Source organism: Hypanus sabinus, chromosome 9 (assembly GCF_030144855.1).
Source record: "Hypanus sabinus isolate sHypSab1 chromosome 9, sHypSab1.hap1, whole genome shotgun sequence".
Classification (NCBI taxonomy): Eukaryota; Metazoa; Chordata; class Chondrichthyes; order Myliobatiformes; family Dasyatidae; genus Hypanus; species Hypanus sabinus.
This window is the reverse complement of record NC_082714.1, coordinates 97,238,584-97,261,023: the sequence shown is the minus strand read 5'-3', so window position 1 is coordinate 97,261,023 and position 22,440 is coordinate 97,238,584. Positions and strand designations below refer to the sequence as shown.

Genomic DNA, 22,440 nt, shown 5'->3' with positions numbered 1-22,440 from the left:
CTGGATGGAGTATGAACTACATCTAATAATTCCCATCTGCCTGGGTCAGTTCTTCTTATATATCGCAGCAAGTGCCCAGAAACTACAGAACTAAGGGAGGCTTTAAAGGACACTTCTAATGGGGGAGGTGAGATTATACACAGCACCCCCTACCTTCCTGGCCTTGATGCCAGTCAGAGCAGCCTTGGCACCATGTGCTCTTGTTGCTAAAGCAGGCAGCTCAGCTTTAGGGTTGGGGGTAGCAGTGAGTAAGAATTCTTTGTATAAGCAGTTTAATTCCTTTTTCCAGATGCTGGTGAAGGATTGCTTGGGACATTTTGCTCCTTACTAATTGAACAAAGGAAGGAGCCAAGATTTATTATCCTGCTGGGTTACCCCTGCCAAAAATCTCTTCTTTTCCTGTTCAAATGTCTATATTAGACACTTTTTTAACCCCACAGTCCCCTACTGCCTTATTTTACAGACGTGTGTGTATGTGCATTTTCCTGAATTAATATTTATGGACATCATATTTAAAAAAACTGTTTTTCAGTTGTTGAGCCAGAGAGAAATTTGCCTTTAGAAGACTTTTAATAGTTCCTTTTTGTTAAATGGAAAAGGAAATTGTTGGGTGCCTGAAAACGAAAGAGTGGACATTGTGGAATCCAGTGTATTTTCCTACATGTACTGACTTGCTGCAGTATTCTCGATTATATATGCAAAAGTTGTAAAACCTTTTGGACTGTGTTGGTGCCAATTTGTCTTGTGAAGGAATTATCTTGTTGCCGCTATCAAATAATTTTCACGCTGGCCTGTCAGCTGTTTGCCGCAAGCCATCCAGCACTGAGAAGCAATTAATCTCTCCTTTCCCCCACCCCCACCCCAGCCCAGGGTGCTCAAGTGTGTTACATATAGATTTAGTTATTAATGGGCTAGTGTCGTGGCCATCTGTGAAAGAATACTGAACTTCAGGTGCTGTTATTGTGGCCAAGGTTTCAAACCAGCACCTTGTTATTTTAAAGGGCAGACTGGAGGACCTGGGATTTGACCTAGTTGAGACCTTCCTCTTCCTTGGCTGCAGGTAAACACCTAGCTGTAGAGCAGCAGCTGATTGATCATCCTTTCTGCACTGAGTGGAAGGGATATTGTGGAGCCCACTGGTGTATTCTGAACGTGAAGGAGCTGCTGTTGGGTAAACTAGCTGTCGTAACTATTCTGTACTCAAAATCTTAGCAACTTCCTGTGTGGTGTTGATTCCAGTATGGTGCCAGGTCCTGCTTTTGTGCCATTATTTATCTTCGGGTGCAGGGGTGGTAACTGGTTGCAGGAGTGTGACTCTTTTTGCTTTTATTGTCAACAGAATCACAGTTTAACCTCATGGTTGCTGGACTTTCATAACTGAACTGGCTTGTGAAAAGTCTAAACTTGCATCAGGTTAATTAGATGAAGACCATTTCCAGTCCAATCTAGAATCCTTGTTAATCTGATGTGCTGGTCCACCAGGGTTTGCCGAGACTGGCCTCTGGCCATCTGGTCTCCACAAACTGATCATGGTTTGCTCCAGAGTGGTCATTTGGCAATCACCTGAAACACTGGAATATGGGTTTTTAGTCCTGGCCTGGGACTCTTTTTGAGCTTTACCTGGCTGGCTAGTCACCTGGCCAGTATGGTGTTGGTGGGAAGCTCAAGATGTCTGCCAAACCTCAGCTACAGTAGTATGGAGAAGGTAGCAAAGCTGGCAACAGGCTAGGTATTTTCTTGAAGACCAATGTATAGATGGCAGTTGCCCCTCACATTTTAAATTATTCCAAAGGGTGCACACATGCTGGGGTTTTGACACATTTACATCTCAGTTCCTCAGTCAGACTCACACTTGCACTTTGTGGTGTGATAGAGTTGCTATTCAAACTTCTGGATGAATGTGAGGATTTAGATCAGGCAACTCTGGACCATATGCCTTTCTTGATCAAACACTTTGAGCACAAAAGGGAGTGTTGATTTGTTATTACTTGCCCTTCATCACAATGTTGCTATTGGGATCTGGCTATGCAAAAATAGTCTGTTACAATTTCCTACAATATTTCAGTGACTTCACAGATCTGAGACATCCCAGCGATGCAGGGTTGAGAGTTTGGCTAATCTTACTGGGTTAGCAGTAGCATTTAACTGTTCCCACCTGCCTTTGGGATGCCTGACATGTTTTCTAGTATTGCCTTTTCCCAGATGCTCTATCAGTATTTTGGGGGAGCTAGTGTAGGCATGATGGGCTGAATGGCCCCTGTAATACAGCATTCCATAAACTGTGAACTCTGCCTAGTTCTAACACATGGCACCAAATTGTAGCCACTGGTATACAAGTTGTGCAGAGTGCCTTTGCAGTTTAGATTACAGAGGAAGCTGCGTTGCCTCTCTGGCTATGCACTGGAGGAGTGGTTTGGCATGAGGACATCTTCACAACTCAGAACGTTCTATCCACTTTATGAATGTAACAAACTCCAGTGATGGTGTTGGTTATGAATGTTTTACTTTAACACTTGTGTATTTCCTGGGATGTTTTAGATATTTGGCAGCTGTTGAGAATTATCTTTTTCACCCAGTTAATGAGAAGAGGGGGAGGTTTTCATCTCCAGCTCAGATTGATGTCAGCTCTCTACTCGGAAGGTATTGTGATATGTCAGTGTGGAACACTAGAGTTAATTGCAGCTAAGTAAATCTGGAGTTCTGAGATTTTGCAGAAGGTGCTATTACTAATGGAATGGTGATTGGGGGTACTCAACCGGACACCTGACCACCACCTTGCCGGGAATGGAGAAAGGGACTCTGTTTCTCACCTCCATGTGAAAAGTCCTAGTTTGTGTGCTATGGATGAAATATATCAATAACATGTCAGTGGGGAGCTTTTGGAATATTTGTCAGAGCCAGGGTCTGAACCTGACAACCCTGCTGGATAGGGTTCTAATTCAGCCCTGCAAGTAAGCTCTGAAATGTAGATTCTTCCTTTTCCCTTGTCATTACCAAACTTGGCTTCTGCTGGGCAGGCTGGAGAGAGGAAATGATCAGTATGCACCTGAATTCAAGGGGGAAAAGGGTCATTTTTGTTCAGTGTCCAATGTCTAAGCTAACCTGGAGGAGGAGGGAAGCATTGGTCAGGGGCCGTAACTGTGGGGCCCTCTTTCATTTCACAGTGAATGTTGCAGCGGTGGTGCCCGTGTGGCTTGAGGAACAGTGCCTCTAAGTAACAGAAAATTGTCTTTGACTTGGGCCAGTATGTGGCTTCCTTCATTCTTTCCACCGCCCAATTCCTCAACAGTGAGACAACAGCAAAGCATATTTAATTTGTACTGTTTGTTTAGTTTTTGAACATTGAAATATCTAACTTTTCATCAACTTTGTATCTATCTGTATATAAATGGAAAGTTTACCAAATATTTGTGTCTGTGTGACTTTAATGGGGATACAACAAACTGGAGTACTTTAGAGTGAAGTTGCCAAAGAAAATGAGGCCTCTGACTTCAGTAAAAGTTTATTATTTTAAGGTGGTGTTGGGAGCAGCAAAGGGCTATTTCTCCCATTGCTCCTTACTTATGCACGTGCTGTTTCTTTTTCCATCATCCTGTCAGAGTCACAGAGTAATAGAGCACAGAAACAGACCCTTTGGTTTGACTCAGCTATGACAGCCATGATGCACTACAAGCTAGTCCATTATGCATATAAAACCCCTCCTATCCAAATAAATGTTGCTATAATAGCTGCTCCAACCACTTCCTCTGGCAACTCAGTCCATGTATGCATATTTGCCCTCTCAGTAAAGCCATTGTCCTTTGGGATCTTTTCAAACCCCCTCCAATCACCTTGCTCCCCAATCGTTCAACAGTTGAATGGACTGATTGCCTTCATTGCAAGCATATCAGTGCTCAAAAATCCTGCAAGTTTGTTCTTGCTCTGGTGATATTGAATCTGGGGTACTTGGAGAAATAGATTCTTCATAGTCAAATTCAAATAAGGAGGTGCTTGAAAATTGGATCAGATAACATGACTAAGAGAGGGACAAAACTAACATCTAAATGCTCCAAGTTACTGTTGAAGGAGAGAGAACTTCATAGCAATTGTCCAAGGTGAAATTATGGACACGTCATCCAGTGAGGCTTTATGTGTGGAGCTGAGACTTAATAGGATGGTCACCTTGTTGGGATTGTACTGTAGACCTCCGAATGGGCAATGGGAACTAGAGGAAACAATATGCAGGTAAATGGCAGAAGGTTGTAAGGGTAATAGGATGTCATTGTACTGTACGTAATTTTTAACTTTCCTAATGTAGAGTGGGACTGCCATGGAGCAAAGGGTTTAGATAGAGTGAAGTTTAAGTGTGTTCAGGAAAGTTTCCTTGGACAGTGTGTAGTCAATAGTATGGGTTGAAATTTGTTTAATGTGAATAGCATTAAGAATAAGAGTGAGCTTGGATCAGTACATGGGATTTTGATATTCTGGGGTTTAGATGTTTCAAAAGGCACAAGAAGGGGAGTAAAAGAGGTAAGTAAGTGGCATTACTAATCAGGGATAGTATCACAGCTGCAGAAAGGGAGGACATCCTGGAGGAATTGTCGTGATGTAAAAATTTTTACTCATGTACGTGAAGGATGTAAGAAATAGTCAATTCATTCAAATTCACTGAGTCAGTGTGGTTGGAAGTCAGAAAAAGGAAGGGAGCAGCCGCTATTGGGAGTATTCTGTAGACCCTCATCTCTCCCCCCCCCCCCCCCCCCCAACCAGACAGGAACAAAGCAGGAAGCAGGTTTTGGAAAGGTGCAAATTTCTATGGTGGTTGTCATGGGTGACCTCAACTTCTCTAATAATTGATTGGCACCTCCTTAGTGCAAAAGATTTGGATGAACCAAAGTTTGTTAGGTGTGTCCATGAATTCCTGACTCGATATGTGGACAGGCTGACCAAGGAAAGGCCATGCTGGATCCAGTACCAGGCAATGAACCTGCTCAGGTGTCAAATCTCTTGGTAGGTGAGCATTTCAGAGACTGTGACCACAATTTCCTGACCTTTAGAATTGGCTTAGACAAGGATAGGAGGAGACATTGTGGTTAAAGTATTTAACTGGGAGGAGGCTAATTATGAGGGTATTAGGCAGGAACATGGGAGTATAAATTGGGAGCAGATGTTCTCAAAGAACAGAGAAATGTGGCGGTTGTTTAGGAGCCACATGCATGGTGTCCGAGGTAGGTTAGTCCGGGATGGAGAGGATGACCACATGAAGTAACATTGGTTGACAATAGAGGTGGAGCATTTAGTCAAGAAAAAGAAGGAAACTTACTTAAAGAGTTAGGAAACAAAAGTCAGCAAAGGTCTTGAGAATTATAAGTTGGCCAGGAAGGGCCGTAGAGCCTGAGGGGGCATGAGAAGGCTTTGGCAAGTAATATTAAGGAAAATTCCAAGGCATTCTACATATGAAGCACAGGAGATAACTAGAGTGAGGGTAGGACTGATCAGGCATAGAGGGAAACATGCCTTGAAGTGGAGGAGGTGGCAGCTTTCCTTAATGAATACTTTGCTTCAGTGTTCACTGAAGAGAGGGACCTTGATGACTGAGGTCAGTGTAAAACAGGCTAATATTGAGATTAGAAACGTAGTGTTGAAGCTTGTGAGAAACATTATGATAGATGTATCTCTGAGCCAGATAAGATATACCCCTGGTTACTGGGGGAAGCAAGAAAAGAGACTGCTGCACCTCTGACAATGATTGTTGCATCCTCCCTGGCCATAAGTGTGGTACCAGTAGTTTGGAGGATGGCAAATGTTCCTTTGTTCAAGAAGGGTAATATGATAATCCTGAGAATTTTCGGCCAGTGAGTCTAACATCAACAAACTATGGCAGAGGATTCTTAGTGACAGGATTTACAAGCCTTTGGAGAAGCATAATCTTGTTAGTGATGGTCAACATGGCTTTGTGAAGTACAGACTGTGCCTCTGAGAAAATAAATAAATTGATGTAGATTGTTTGATGTGGTATATATGATTTGATTAATGTTTGGCAAGGTTCTCCATGTTGGATCATCCAGAAAGTCAGGAGGATTCGGAATTGGCTTTTCCACAGAAAGCTGAGAGGGTGGTTGTCGGTGAAGGGTATTGTGCCTGAAGGTCTGTACCTAGTGTTTCTAAGTGATCTGTTCTGGGACTACTGCTGTGTATGATTTTTATTGGATGAGGAAGTGGAGGAGTGGGTTAATAAGTGCAGATGGCACCAAGAAGCTGTGGATAGTGTTGAAGGTTGTCATAGATTACAGCAGAACCTTGACAGGATGCAGAACTGGGCTGAGAAGTGGCAGATGGGATTCAATCTGGGAAAATGTGAGGTGATTCATTTGAAGTCTGGGTACAGGATTGACGGGAGGATCTTTAGCAGTGCAGATGAGCAAAAGGAATCAAATATTAGAAGACATCTGTAAGTTGAGTGGAGGAAAGTTTAAGGGAGATGTCAGGGGTAGGTTCTTTTACACAGTATGTGGTGTCTGGAATGTAGTAGAGGCTGGTACAGTTGGAGCATTTTATAAAGGCTCTTGGGCACATAGATTTAAGAAAAATTCAGGTTTAATTAGGTTGTGTAGGAGGGAACTATTGTCTCTAATTCATATGTTATGTCATCTCCAGACAAGGATACACCAATGCTCTTCTAGGCATATGATAAACTGAGTCTTTGTAAATCACTACCCATTCCCTAAATCAAAACCATTTCTCCATCACATATCATTGCCACACTCTCTGATATAAAGTTGGCCCTGGTTAAGAAATTCCCTTCCATGTTTATGAACACCTCTATTCTCATGTCCTTCAACATTTTTCAAGCCTTTAGGGGAAAAAATAAGTTTTGTCACACTTGTATTAGAGCATCGAGATATACTGAAATGCACAGCAAATGTAATGGGGCAGCCAATGTGGCATGTCCGCAATTTACTGGCCCTAACTCTTGTCTCTTTGGAATGTGGGAGAAAACCAGAGCACCTGAAGGAAACCTACATTGAATTTAAGTTATAAAGCATTGGTCAGACCATACTTAGAGTATTGTGAGCAGTTTTGGGACCCTTATGTAAGAAAATATGTGCTGGCACTGGAGAGGATCCAGAGGAGGTTCACAAGAATGATTCTGGGAATGAAAGGGTTGATATGATGAATGAGTTGAGAAAAATGAAAGGGGATTTCATTAAAAACAATTTACTGTGAAAGTCCTAGATAGAGTGGATGTGGAGAGGATGTTTTCTATAGTGGGGAAGTCTAGAACCAGAGGACACAGCCTCAGAATAGAGGGATGTCTATTTAGAACTGAGAGGGGGTAGTGAATCTGTGGAATTCATTGCCACAGATGGCTGTTGAGGCCAATTCATTAATTTATATTTGAGGCAGATGGTGATAGGTTCTTGATTAGTCAGTGTGTCAGTCAAGGTTACAAGGAGAAGGCAGAAAAATGGAGTTGAGAGCAACAATAAATCAGTCATGATAGAATGGCAAAGCGGACTTGATGGGCCACATGGCCTAATTCTCCTGTGTTTTATGGTATTATGGAAGGGTTTGATTGATTGTGGAGTAGGTCTATAAGACCATAAGATATAGGAGCAGAATTATGCCATTTGTCCCATAGAGTCTGACATTTCATCATGACTGACCTAATTTTCCTCTTGGCCTCAATCTCCTTCCCCTCTCCCGCATCCCTTCATGCTCTGACCAATCAAGAATCTATCAAACACGAAGTGTAAACTGCAGATGCTGTGGTCAAATCAACACGTACAAACAAGCTGGAGGAATTCTGAAGGTCGGGTAGCATCCATGGAAACAAGCAGTCAACATTTCGGAGATCCTGTCTGTTGTGGCAGACGATGCGGAGGTGCTTGACGAAGCGGTCCCCAAATCTGCTTCGGATCTCACCGATGTATAGGAGGCTGCACCAGGAGCACCGGATGCAATAGATTACTCCAACAGACTCAAGTGAAGTGTTGCCTTGCCTGGAAGGACTGTCTGAGGCCCTGAAAAAAACACCCCTCTATTCTGAGGCTGTGTACTCTGGTCTTAGATTCTCACACTACAGGAAACATCCTCTCCATGTCCACTCTATCAAGGCCTTTCACCGTTTAATAGGTTTCAATTCGGTCACTGAATTCTTTTGGATTCTAGCAGCTACATACTCAGAGCCATCCAAAGGTCTTCATATGACAATCCATTCAATCCTGGAATCATTTTTGTGAACCTCGTTTGATGGTGATAAGATATATAGGTCGGCACAATATCTTGGGCTGAAGAGTCTATAATGAATGCTTTGAGGGTTAAGACCCTAGTTTTGCATTGAACTATTTCAAACCCAATTTCAGATTCTGTGACAAAGTAGTCAAACTTCATCTTGTTTGGCACCAAGATCTGGCTGGAGGGTGCTGACTCTGCTCTTCAGCACCAACTCCAGCACACAGACTGGAGCACGTTTGTTGCGCATGCCATCACAGACTCTCAGATTGACATTGACTTGTATATTCCCCAACCAGGAACCATGGATGAACAGAGAGGTTTGCCTCCTGCTCAAAGCCAGAGATTCAGCCTTCAGGTCTGGAGACTGGGAGGCTTACAGCTCAGCAAGGGCCAACCTGAGAAGGGGAATTTCTCAGACTAAACATATACAAACAGAATCGAGGAGCATTTCAACTCCTTGGACCCCCCGGTGCATGTGGCATTGCATACAGGCCATTACAGGCTTCAAACCACCTAGTACTGTGCCCCCTTTCAGCTCTGCCTCCCTCCTGATGAGCTCAATTACTTTTACACTTGCTTTGACCGAGAGAACAAGGAGGTCACCCTTAAAGTGGGTCTCCCACCTGGTGAACTGCCTCTCTCACTTTCCACCTCCAATATTTGCGCCACCCTGAGCAGGGTGAACATACGGAAGCAGCTAGTCCGTATGGAATACCTGGCCATGTATTCAGAGTCTTCACAGATATTTTCCATCTGTCCCTGGCCCAGGCAGTTGTCCCCACAGACTTCAAGATTGCCACCATCATGCCAGTGCCAAAACATTCCAGGCAAATGACTTCCACCCAGTTGTACTCATCCCCATTATTGCAAAGCGCTTTGAGAGACTGGTTTTATCATATCTGAAATCCTGTCTGCCCACTACCCTGGACCCCCATCAATTTGCCTATCTCACCAACAAGTCAACAGAGGATGCCATCTCCACGGCACTTCACACTGCCCTGACCCACCTGGACAGCCCCAACTCTTAGGTCAGGATGCTATTCATTGACGTTAGTTCGGCATTCAATACTGTGACACCCTCCAAGCTGATCGCCAAACTTTGCCAGCTTGGTATCAGCTCATCCCTCTGCAGTTGGACTTTCTGACTAACAGATCCCAATCTGTTATGTTAGACAAACTCTCCTCCTCCACTCTCACCCTGAACACCGGCGTGCCTCAAGGCCGTGTGCTGAACCCTCTTCCATACTCCCTTTTCACCTGTGACTGCGTTCCAACACCATAATCAAGTTCACAGATGACACCACAGTGATTGGCCTGATCAGAGGGGATGATGAGACAGCCTACAGGGACAAGGTCCAGCACCTGGACATGTGGTGTGCCAATAACAACCTGGCCCTTAACACCCAGAAGACTAAGGAGATCATTGTGTGCTTCAGGCGTGCTAGGAGCCACACTCATGTCCCCATCTACATCAATGGAGCTGTAGTGGAGGGTGTATCAAGCTTCAAATTCCTTGATGTCCACATTTCCAAGGATCTCACCTGGTCCCTGAACTCCACCATTCTGATCGAAAAGGTGCAACAGCACCTTTATTTCCTGCGAAGCATCAAGAAAGCTCACCTCTGTCCCAGGATATTGATGGACTTTTTCTGCTGTACCATTGAAAGCATACTCTCCAACTGCATCTCAGTGTGGTATGGCAATTGGCCTATATCAGACCGCAAAGCACTCTGGTGTGTGGTGAAAACTGCCCAGCGGATTATTGGCACCCAATTGCCCACCATTGAGAACATCTACCATAAACACTGCCTGGGCAGGGCAAAAAGCATTATGAAGATGTATCTCACCCTAACCATGGACTTTTTTTACTCTCCTCCCATCCAGTAGGCACTACAGGAGCCTCCACTCCCGCACCAGCAGGCACAGGAAGAACTTCTTCCCTGAGGCTGTGACCATACTGAACCTCACATCACAGCGCTAAGCAGTATTGCACCCATATTGGACTGTCTCAGTACTTGAATATTTGTGTGCTGTAACACTTACTTTCTATTTGCAGTTATTTTGTAAATAACACTATTCTTTGCATTTCTGGTTAGATGCCAACTGCATTTCATTTGGCTTTGTATCTGTACTCAGCACAATGACAAAGTTGAATCTAATCTATTAACCCTTTTCATATTGCACAAAATAAGATCCAAAATAGATATGGTTGGTTTCACATTGATCTATGAAAGCATCTTGTATACATTGATAAATTCTTCCTCCATATCTTACCTCTGTCTGATTGACAAGTAGTTTAAAGACCCTCCTAATTTCTACTCTGCTTGTCTAAAGTCCTTATTTTTCCCAAGCTCAACATTTCCACTCCTTTTTGCTGATCTGTATAATTAACTTCTTGTGAAATTTTTTCTGCTGTTGCTATTTTTTTGAATTGATGCAAAGTTATTTGAAGTTTCTGGTTCAATGTTGTATTCTATCAAGATCATATCTCATCATTGCACTAATCTCCTCCCTTGAGAACTAGTGTTACAATATTCCCAATTCCATTTTGCCTGTCCCTTCTAAATGTTGAGTAGCTTAGAACATTTAGCTCCCAATTTTGGTCATCATACCAATTATATTATACACTTTAATTGTGTCAATCAGTAATTTTTGTCCATGACTGCTTTTGTTTTTGTTCTGTTTATTTTGTTTAGCTTCTCTTTTGTGAGATTGTAAGCAATAGTACAAATAGATATGGCCCTTGAAGACTGTCGTGTCTTCACGAAGACCACATTGGATCTTCTGTCTGAGCATTGTTTTCCACTATCATCCACATCGCCTTTGATAGATTTCTCAACAGCATAAATCAGTCTGCTTTGGGAAAAACTGAGCTTCTGTGGCCCTTCAGGGTGGAGAACCTCAAAGATTCATCATCCTTGGAATTTTCTCTTGGCTTCAGTTCTTTAACAGCCTATTCCTTATTCTCAAATTGTGCCAGTCCTCTCAGTCAGAGAAATAATGGTTTCGGCACCTAGTCTGAATTAAGAATTTTGTACAGTTCAAAAGGTCAGATTCAGCAAACTATAAAGAACCACCAAATGAGCAAAGTCAGGGCAGATACCTACAGCATATAATGGACTGCCCTCATACACTGCTATCGCCAATTGCATCCTCCAAATCTTCATTTTTATTGTAGCATTCCAAATGATTGTCAATCCTTCAAATTTTTCATAGTTCCTAACTTGTTGAAGTAATGAAATTGTTCTATTTTCACTTTTGGCCATTTCTAAGATGGAATGCTTGAAACCGCAATGAGCAAAACAGTTCTGAATTGTCGTGCTGCTTATTTCTCGCCAACTAAACCTGATTCATATTCATACCATACAGCGTGGTTTCGCCCAACTCGTCTATGTCCACCAAGTTGCCTAAGTCGCTGTCCTGTTGGTCCACATTTAATCCCTATCTCTCTTAACCACCAGTGCCCAAGCTGGGGTTAGTGGACCCCTTAGCTGAAGGTAGAGGTCAACGACATAAAAAGATTGGGAACCCCCATTTTAAACCTTCCCTACTGATGTCCAAATGAACTGAAAAGTCATAAATGTATTTGTGGCTCCTGCTTCCCCTGACAATTCATTGCATATACCCAGCAGCCCCATGTGAAAAAATTACGCGATTTTGTATTAGCAATTTCTGCCCTGGGGAAATGTCTTGAGCTATCCACTCTATCTATGCCTCTGTAATGGGATAGGTATTTCAGATCCAAACAATATGAGAGTCTAGGAGAGGTAATAAGCGTACAGGCACAACAAAGTAACAAGCCTAATGTACTATCAAAAAAAAGTATAAATAAACCACGCAAAATACTATGCAGCAATTCAAAGATTTCTGAGCTCACGATTCTTTGACACCATTTGATTGTTGCCATTGTCGAGGGAACACAGATTTCCAACTTGCTCAACAAACACCCCTTTGTCATGAGCACCAATCATAATTCCAATCCTGTTTGAAATCCAAAGAAACAGCCCAATATATGCACAAGCTTCACAAGTGCAAAACAGCAAAATAGTTCAGTGTTCAGCAAACACTCTTAAATGGATTAGAGATTTTAGTGACCACTCCTCATTCATTAGATCCCCAAAGTCCAGATGCAACATTCCTTGAACTTAAAAAGGGCTTGAATGATTACATACAAGAGATGATCCTGAAGAAAAAAAATCCAGCCTTCAACAGAGATTTCATCACTAATAGACCTTACATGCTGCAAGATCAAAAAGAGATAAGTTGTCATTTGATCTGAAAGACACATTCATTGGTGTATAAAGTCAAATAAGCCACTTTCCACCCATAAGACAATGCAGCAGAATTAGGCCTTTCAGCCCATCGAGTCTACTCTGCCATTTGATCATCACTGATCCTTTTCCTGCTCACACCTATTCTTCCTTCTCCACTTAACCTTTTATGCCCTGACTTATCAAGAATCTTATCAACCTCCACCTTAAGTGCACTCAATGACCTAGCATCCACAGCCACTGAATTCCACAGATTCACCATCACCTCTGGTGAAAGAAATTCCTCCTCATCTCCATTCTAAATGGATGTCCTTCCATTCTGAGGTTGTGCCCTCTGGTCCTAGAATCCCCTACCATATGAAACATTCTTTCTGCATCCACTGTATTGAGGCCTTAAATCATTCAATAGGTTTCATTGAGATCCCTCATTTTTCTAAATTCCACCCGTAGCCATCAAGTGCGAGGATTAAAAGTCATTCAATCCTAGAATCATATTCATGAACCTTCTTCAAACCCTCTCCAATGCCAGCTTCCTTCCTTAGATAAGGGGCCCAGAATTGCTCTTTCCAATATTTTTATTAGTTTCCTACATAGAAGAATACAGAGTATAAGAAAGTATATATAAAAAGGTCAAAAAAGATTTTTTTAAAACTACCAATTACATTATATCTATACAATTACTCATTACTCCATATTCATGTAAGTTCATCAATAGTTATATCGAAATATACTAATTTATTACAAAAAAAGAATCTAACCCCTACCAAGACTGAAGCTGTTGATGAAGGAGAAAAAAGGTAGAATGCCTTCTCATATAATAAAAATTAATAATAGCCAACATCTGAATTTAAACAACAAATTGAAGGTTTTGAAAATAATTCAGGAAAGGTCCCCACACTGTTTGAAAGTCTTGACGAGAATCAGAAATTGAACAATGAATCTTCTCTAAATCTAAACATGACATAACGTAGCATAACCTTTGAGCATGAGTAGGAGGAAAAACATCTTTCCATTTAAACAAAAGCACCCTCCTAGCTATAAGAGAGCTAAAGGCCAAAATGTGTAAATCGGATGCTTTCAGCTTAATATCTAGTCCTGCAACAATACCAAATAGGGCCGTCAGAGGGTTAGGTTTAAAATTGACTTTGAAAAGTAAGGAAAATGTTTGAAAAACTTTCTTCCAATATTTTTCAAGACTTGGACAAGTCCAAAACATATAAATTAATGAAGCTTCTCCATTATTACATCTGTCACAGTAGGGAGATATATCCGAATAAAATCGAGATAGCTTATCCTTAGTCATATGAGCTCTATGTACCACTTTAAATTGTATGAGGGAATGATAAGCACATAGCAATGAAGTATTAACCAGTTTAAAGATTTCATTCCAAGTTTCCTCAGATATTGATGTCTGTAAATCTTGTTCCCAGAGAGTCTTAATTTTGTCTAAAGGAACGTTCCTCATCTCCAGTAACATACCATAAATATTAGATATTGAACCATTATAAAAAGGTGTTAAATAAAAAATTATGTCTAGTAAGTTCTTATCTGAGGTTATAGGAAATGTGCATAATTGAGATCTTAGAAAGTCTCAATAGATATCTAAAAAAGTGAATTTTGGGTAAGCTATATTTAGCTGACAATTGCTGAAATGAAAAAAGATTTCCTCAATCAAACAGATCCCAAAAAACACTTAATACCCAACCTGTCCCATTCTTTAAAAACTAAATCAATCATGGAGGGTTTAAAAAAATTATAATGGGACTTGAAAGGGAAAATCTCAATGAACCAAAGTATTTTCCAAATTGTATCCAGATCCTCAAAGTATGTTTAACTATTAAATTATCAGTTAGTTGACTTACAAATAAAGGAAGTTTGGATCCAAGAAGAGAAATAATAGAAAATGTATTAACAGTGTTATCTCCTAAAGAGACCCATACTGGACAGTCTACATGATTGATATAATATAGCCAAAATGTAAGATATCATATATTAACTGCCCAGTAATAAAACCTAAAATTAGGTAAGGCTAAACCTCCAGAAGTTTTGAAAATGAACTTTATTTAAACAAGGACATTTATTTTTCCATATATAGGAGGATAAAATAGAATCAAATAGGATTTAGGAATAAAAACAGGTAAAGCCAGAAAAAAGATATATAAATTTAGGTACAATATTCATTTTAATGGAATTAATTCGTCCAATCAACAATATTGAAAGAGGTGAACACTTTAATGATATCCTTTTTACATGGTTCAGTAAAGTAAGAAAGTTTTCTTTAAACAGGTGTTTGTAATTCTTAGTGACTGTTACACCCAAATAAGTAAATTGATTCCTTACAACTTTAAAAGGGAGATTTATATTAATTGATACCAAATTATTCTGCACCTGTTGTCTATTTAAAGGAAATAATTCACTCTTATGTAGGTTCAATTTATGTCCTGAAAACTGGCTAAAACAGGAGAGTAAAGAAAGTACGCAAGGTAACAAGATCTCAATATTAGAGATAAAAAGCAACACATCATCAGTGTGAAGCAAGATTTTGTGAGTAATACTTCTCCTTAAAGTACCCCAGATAGCATTAGATTCTCGAAAAGCAATGGCAAGGGGTTCTAAAGCTAGATCAAAGAGCAAAGGGCTCCTTGTCTAGTTCTGCGATGAAGTTTAAATGTTTAAAAGTTTGGAATTTTGAAAATTAGTAAGAACCCGAGCAGAAGGAGATAGATAAAGTAATTTAATCCATTGAATAAAATCTGGTCCAAAATTATATTTTTCTCAGGTTCTAAATAAATAATTCCATTCAACCCAATCGAAGGCCTTCTCAGCATCTAAGGATATCACACATTCCGATATCTCCTGGGAAGGAGAGTAAATAACATTTAATACATGGCTTATATTAAAATGGGAATGTTGGTTTTTAATAAATCCAGTCTGATCATCAGAAATAATAGAAGGTAAAATATTATCAATCCGACGAGCCAGAACTTTAGAAAGGATTTTAGTATCAACATTGAGTAATGAAATTGACCTATGTGAAGAGCATTCAGCTGGGTCCTTGTTCTTTTTTAGGATAAGTGAAATAGAGGCTTCATAGAAAGATTGAGGCAATCTGAAAGAATCCAATTTGAAAGAATCCAGAAAGACTAAGTGTAACTATGATATAATTAATGAAGAAAAAAGCCTTATAAAATTCTCCAGAAATTCCATCTGGACCCAGAGCATTCCCCAAGTGTAATGAACGTACAGCCTCGGCAATTTCCTCATAAGAAATGGGTTGATCTATCTGTTTGCAATTATCTTCAGAAAGTGCAGGGATATTTAATTGATCTAGAAAATTATTCATTACAGTATTATCTTTAGGGGAATCAGAACTATAACGTTTAGAATAGAATTCTTTAAAGGTATCATTTATTTCAGAGTGATCAGTTGTCCTATCACCATTAGTTTTGCAAATTTCTTTAATTTGTCCTTTAACTATAGAAGTTTTTAATTGGTTGACTAACACCTTGCCTGATTTATCTTCATGAATGTAAAATTGAGTTTTATCTTTAAGAAGTTAAGTTTCAATTGGATATGTTAACAGGAGATCATATTTAGTTTTAACTTCAACACATCTTTTATAAAACAGGATCTGGAGCTATAGCATATTTTTGATCAAATTGTTTCAATTAATTCTTTCTTTATTAGCTTTATTCTTAACACTCACAGTGTAAGAAATAATTTGTCCTCTAATATAGGCCTTGAAAGTATCCCATACAATAAGATTCGAAGTCTACCTTTTTATTCTCTTCAAAAAGGAAAATAATATGCCTCTCTAGAAATTTTTAAAATTCCTTAACAGATAACAAAGTTGTATTAAGATGCCAAAATCTGTTTGAGGAAGACCAGGTAGATTTAAAGATAGAAATACAGAAGCATGATCTGAAACAGCAGTCTCTTTATATTCACAGGAACAAACTGATGAAATCAGTTGACTATCAATAAAAAAGTAATCAATCCTGGAATATATTTGATGAACATGGGGGAAGACAAGTACTCCCTATCTAAAGGATGTAAAAAACGGCAAACATCAACAATACCACACTTCAATAAAGATTGAATAAACAAAGCTGATTTATTAAGAGATGGTGGTTTAGAAGATGATCGGTCTAAAACTGGGTCTAGCCAACAGTTAAAATCTCCTCCCATCACCAAAGAATAAAGACTCAGATCTGATTTAAAAAATGCTCAAAGAATCCTGGATCATCTACATTTGGAGCACACACATTGGCAAATACTATTAATTTATTATCTAGTTTTCCTGAAACTATGACAAAACATCCATTAGTATCAGACACTACTTTATGTTGAACAAAGTATTATCTGTAATAATCAAAACACCTAGATTTGGCCGGAAAAGAAGAATGAAAACAAAGTCCATTCCAACGGCTAATAAAACATCGATTATCATATTTGCGTATGTGAGTTTCTTGTAAGAAAGTAATAGGGACCTCAAATTTCCTAATATAAACAAAATTCTTATTATGTTTAACAGGGTGATTTAACTCTCTCACGTTAAACAGTAAATTAATAGTTTGGTCCATTTTTAATATTATTTAAAGGAAGGGTTAAAATGTAAGTTCAAACCAACCCATAAACCTTGAAAAATGGTAACCAAGCAACAAGTTGGCTAAACATTCAAAAATAGTTTCTGAGAAAAAACCATACCCCTGCCCACCTCCCAAAGAAAGAAGACTGACCAATAGAAAGTCGGCATCTACAACTACAGACAACCCCCCAAAAAACCTGTTGATCGCTCCAATTAGTTTCAAGGTTTACTTGCATTCCAACCTAGAATAAACAATATCCAAACAAGATATTCAATTCTCACACATCAAAAATACAAAAAAATCAGTTTACCAAAAGTGAAAGATACAATTATTCATACAGAAAGACATTAAACATTTAATCATATCTCCATGAAAAAAAACAGACTAAGCAGGTAACCTTCAAATTTAAAAAAAAATTGTGCTTCAGCATTCAAACAAAACCATTCAAAGGATCCATCTTTAATAAGATTCTCAGTCAAACTGGGTAGCAAAGGAAGGGTTGAAACCCTTGTTTAAAAAATTCCAAATAAAGCTTGTTTAAATTCAGCACATTCCTGCACAACCTCAAGCGAAGTCTTCAAGAATATTAATGTTCTACCCTATAACCAATCATGCCCCTTTGATGGGATTTGCGAATTAAAAGTTTCTCATTTAATCTTGTGTCTTCATGCAAGGACAAACTAAACTGCCATCCTTCAGATTTTAAAAACCTTTGTACTTCAACAGTCGAACAAAACCATTCGAAACATCCATTTTTAAATGTGATTCTGAGTCAAGCTGGGTAGCAAAGGGAAGGTTTGAACCCCTTGTTAAAAAACTCAGGCACAACTTCTTTGAACTTAGCACGTTCCTGCATAACCTCAGCCGAGTAATCTTCGACAATTCTAATCTTGCAACCATTATAGTCAATCATGCCTCTTCAAAGAGATTCGCAAATTAACAGTTCTTTTGTTTTAAATTCATGAAAACAGATTATTACTGATCTTGGTCTGTCTCTTAGGAGATCTAAACACGGGAGACCCATGAACTCGATCAATCATAGTCAAAGACACCAACATTTCCAGAAATAATTCTTGCAAAATGTTTGCAAAAACTTCCATAGGATGATTACCTTTGTTTAATTCTTCAAGACCCAGAACCTGTAGGTTGTTTCTTCTGCTTTTATTTTCTAGGTTGATATTCTTCTGTCTTCACTTTTTGTTGGACTTCAATTGCTTTTCACAAAGTTTTTGCAATTCCGTTTCCAGAGACAACAAAATTGCTTCATTATTTTTTATACGTTTATCGTGTTCATTAAGAGTTTGTTGAATAGAATCCAATTTACCATCTATTTGTTTAAATTCAGAGCTGAATTGTTGTAACTTCTCAGTCTTCTCATGTATTACTTTGCAACAAATCCATAATAGAATCCAAAGAAGCAGGGAGACCATCCCTTTTAGTACCTCTGGCACCCCTTGTAGCCATAATGAAAGAATAGCACACTTAAAAAAGTTTCAAGACAGGTTGGAAATAGTAAGATAATTAGAGTTGGAGCAAAAGCAGATTGCTGTTACTCCATCAGCCACCACCAAGAAAATCCAGAACTGCTCACTGTACTCCAGTGAAGCCTCACCAGTGCATGATGAAGCCTTAGTAAAAACAGTGGTCCCATACTGCTAGTCTTCCACGACAAAGACTAATGCAAAATAATTTATTCATTTTGTCTGTCATTTCCTTGTCCTACATTACCACCTCTCCAGCAACATTTTCCAGTAGCCCAATATCTACTCTCACCTTTCTTTCACTGCTTATATATCTGAAGAAGACTTGGTATCTTATTTTGTATTATTGGCTAGCTTACCTTCATGTTTCATCTTACAGGTTTTTTAGTTGCCTTCTGTTAATTTTTAAAAGCTTCCCAGTAAGTATTGCTGTATTATATGCTCTTTCCTTTGCTTTTCAGTTGGCTTTAACTTCCTTTATCAGCTATGGTCATCCTGCCTTTCGAACACTTCTTTGGGATGTGTCTATCTTGCCCCTTATGAATTGCTCTCAGAAACTCCAGCCGTTGCTGTTCTGCCGTCAACCCTGCTACAGTCCCATTCCAATCAACTTTGGCAAAGCTCCCCTCTGATGCCTCTGTAATTCCCTTTACTCCACTGAAACACTGATACATCTGACTTTTATCTTCTCCATCTCAAATTGCTGTGTGAATTCTATCATATGATCACTGCCTCAGGGTTCATTTACTCAAAGCTCTGTAATCAAATCTGGTTCATTACACAACACCCAATAAAGGGTAGCTGATCCTCTCAAAAGCCATTTTGTGGCATTCTACAAATTCCCTCTCTTGGGATCCAAAGTCAGCACCAACCTGATTTTCCCAATCTACCTGCATTTTGAAAGCCCTCATGACTATTGTAGCCCACATCCTGGCTGCTGCTCGAAAGTTGCTATATAACTCCATTAGGGTCTTTTTACCCTTGTAGTTCCTTAACTGTACCCACGATTTTGTATCTTCCAATCCTATGTGACGCTTTCTAGGATTTAATTTCTTTATTTTTTACCAACAGCACTCTGCCTACCTACCTGTCCTTCTGACACATTATGTATCCTTGGTTGTTAAACTTCCAACTATAATCTTCCAGCCATGACTCAGTGATGCCCACAATGTCATAGCTGCCAATCTTTAACCGTTCTACAAGATAATCTACCTTATTTTATATACTGTGTGCATTGAAATATAATACCTTCAGTCCCGTATACCTCACCCTTTTCAATGTTGTCCCCCGTTACACTGCAACATATTGCACTATTTGCAATTTTGTCCGATCTGCATGTCCTTCCTTACTACACAGTGCATCTAGTTGCATACCAACTGCCTCATCCTTGGCACCATCAGTTTCCTATCTCCCTGATAAGATGGTTTAAACCCTCCCCAACAGTTCGAGCAAATCTGGCCACAAGGATATTGGTCTTCCTCAGGTTCAGGTGTAAACCATCCTTTTGTACAGGCCATACCTTACACAGAAACGATCCCAATGGTCCAGAAATCTGAAACCCTACCCCCTGCGCCAGTTCCTCAGCCACACGTTCATTGCCAAATCATCCTATTCTTAACTTCACTAGCAGGTGGCACATGCAGCAATCCAGAGATTACTACGTGCAGTCCTGCATTTCTCCTCTCTAACTTGCTCCCAACATTCTCTCTTCAGGACCTCATCCATTTTCCTACCTATATCATTGATGCCAATATGTAGCAAGACTTCTGACTGCTCAGCCTGACCCCTTCGAACGTCGTGGACCTGATCCAGGACATCCCTGACCCTGGCATTTGAGAAGTAACATACCATCCGAGTGTGTATTGCGTCTACGGAAACTCATGTCTACTTTTCTAACTATGGAATACCTTATCACTATTGCAGTCCTCTTTTCCCCTCTCCTTCTTCCCTTCCAGGCCTCGTGCCAGAGACTGAAGCAGTATACAGTACTTATTAAAGTGAATGGACAATGTGGCACTCAGCACTGGCTGCCCATTTCCTTTCCATTCTCCCCTTGAATGTCTGTTTAGGTTAGACACACTGAACTCTTCCTTCTACTTAAAACGAAGAATGCATATATCTATTGAATGATTAAAACTAAAATTATCATGATTATTGAAATATGAGAAATTATACAGATCCAAAAATTAACCTCACCATTCATATTAAAATATATGTCCTTATCACTAAAGGGGGGGGGGGTCGTTCAGAATATCTTGTTAGCAATTTGAACAGGATGAGTAAGATTTACAAATAATACATTGTGATCGAAGATGCAAGAGTTAAGTTGCAATCTGTTTCACAGAAATACTCGTCTGAGACCAGTCACTGTAGCTGTACAACATTCTGTACTTCCAGTTAGCACATATCACATAAAGTACACAAAATGCTGGAGGAAGAAGGTTTGTGGGCCGAACCGTCCATTGTTTTTATATTTCCACAGGTACTATCTGACACGCCACATTCTTCGTGCATCTGGTATGTGTTGCTCTGGATTTCCAGCATCTGCAGAATTTCTCTTGTTTTATCACATAATGCACATATTTTTCCTGAAACAATAATATAACTCACAAGTCACAAGGTTTATCGGGTCTCGATAGAAGTCCGGCATGAGACAAAACATAAGACACATTCAGACCCAACAAAGCAACACTCCATCAGGAACCTTTATAAAGTGAAGTGGAGGTAGTTAGAAATATGCTTTCAGTCCCCTAGTCAGTTGGCACTTCTCCACACACAGGATGGGTCTGCCCTCATACCCAGAATGTATTTCCTTGTCCACTGGCTATAATTTCACCCTCCACTAGAGGGAAAGACGAGTATGTCCCTCTTGTAGAATTGAATCAGCTCCTTATCAGCATGTTCAGTCAGTCCATCAGGAACAAAAAGAATAGATTTCCTTGTCATTAACCAAAAGTGAATGCCTCCTATCAAAGTGCGATTGGTCAAATTCTACAACACAGAGAGAAGAACAGGTAACCATCCAGATAAGGTATGGGCTGGAAGGGAACCAACATGATCTTTGCTAATTCTGTGCAAGAGCACACGCACTGCAAAAAGCAGCCACGGGTTATTTTAAAAGCTGTTGGTCCTTAATTTCTAACAATTCCATCCCCTACCATGGTGCAAACTATATCGGTGGGAAGGAATAATCCCCGCTGCCCAGACCACTCCACTGTAGCCTGTGCTCCCAAATAATCAGAAGACTTATAAGCCCACCAAGAAAGTGGCAAGTGGTTTTTGAGGCTGAGGGCTAGGTGTCACCTCTTAGCACAAGCGAGTTCCTCAGCAATGTTAAATCTTGTCATCGGCAAGGCATCTTTCAAATGGGAGTAAGCATGATAAACTGTAAAGGCAACATGCAATGATCGGCTCCAAGTGTCCTTCCATAACTCCGCTCCCCATAAGGGATGGCCCACAACAGTATCTGACTGCTGGTCCACCAAGGAAACCAGAGAACAAGTCCTAGCAACAGCCCAAGAATCAGTATAAATATGGTGGTTCTTCGGTTTCATGTACAGTACTGTATTGTGACAGTATGCAATTCTACAAGCTCTGCGTAGTGACTCCATCAGAGCCTTCCTTCTCTCTGCACTGGACATGGCTTGGGTTCTTCAAGGCTTGGCTGCAGGATTAGACAGGGCTTGGGTTCTTGCAGGATTAGACAGGGCTTGGGTTCTTGCAGGATTAGACAGGGCTTGGGTTCTTAGAGGCTTGGCTATAGGACTAGACATGGAACTCCTGCACAGGACGAGGCACATGGACAGGATAAGAACCTTGACGCGATCTTGGGACAACTGAACACAGAGCCTTGGTCTTGAGAGAACAGGAACACAGAGCCTA

General features: G+C 40.1%; 1 protein-coding gene across 1 annotated transcript in view; it reads left to right on the top strand.

Annotated features, from left to right (window-relative positions):
- The window catches only part of LOC132400102 (putative PIP5K1A and PSMD4-like protein), a 155,967-nt gene that overhangs the window by 91,820 nt on the left and 41,707 nt on the right, over window positions 1-22,440 (top strand). Inside the window, exon 16 of the mRNA XM_059981177.1 lies at window positions 1,061-1,171. Coding sequence (XP_059837160.1) covers window positions 1,061-1,171 — 111 coding nt within the window. The remainder of the gene's footprint in view (window positions 1-1,060; window positions 1,172-22,440) is intronic.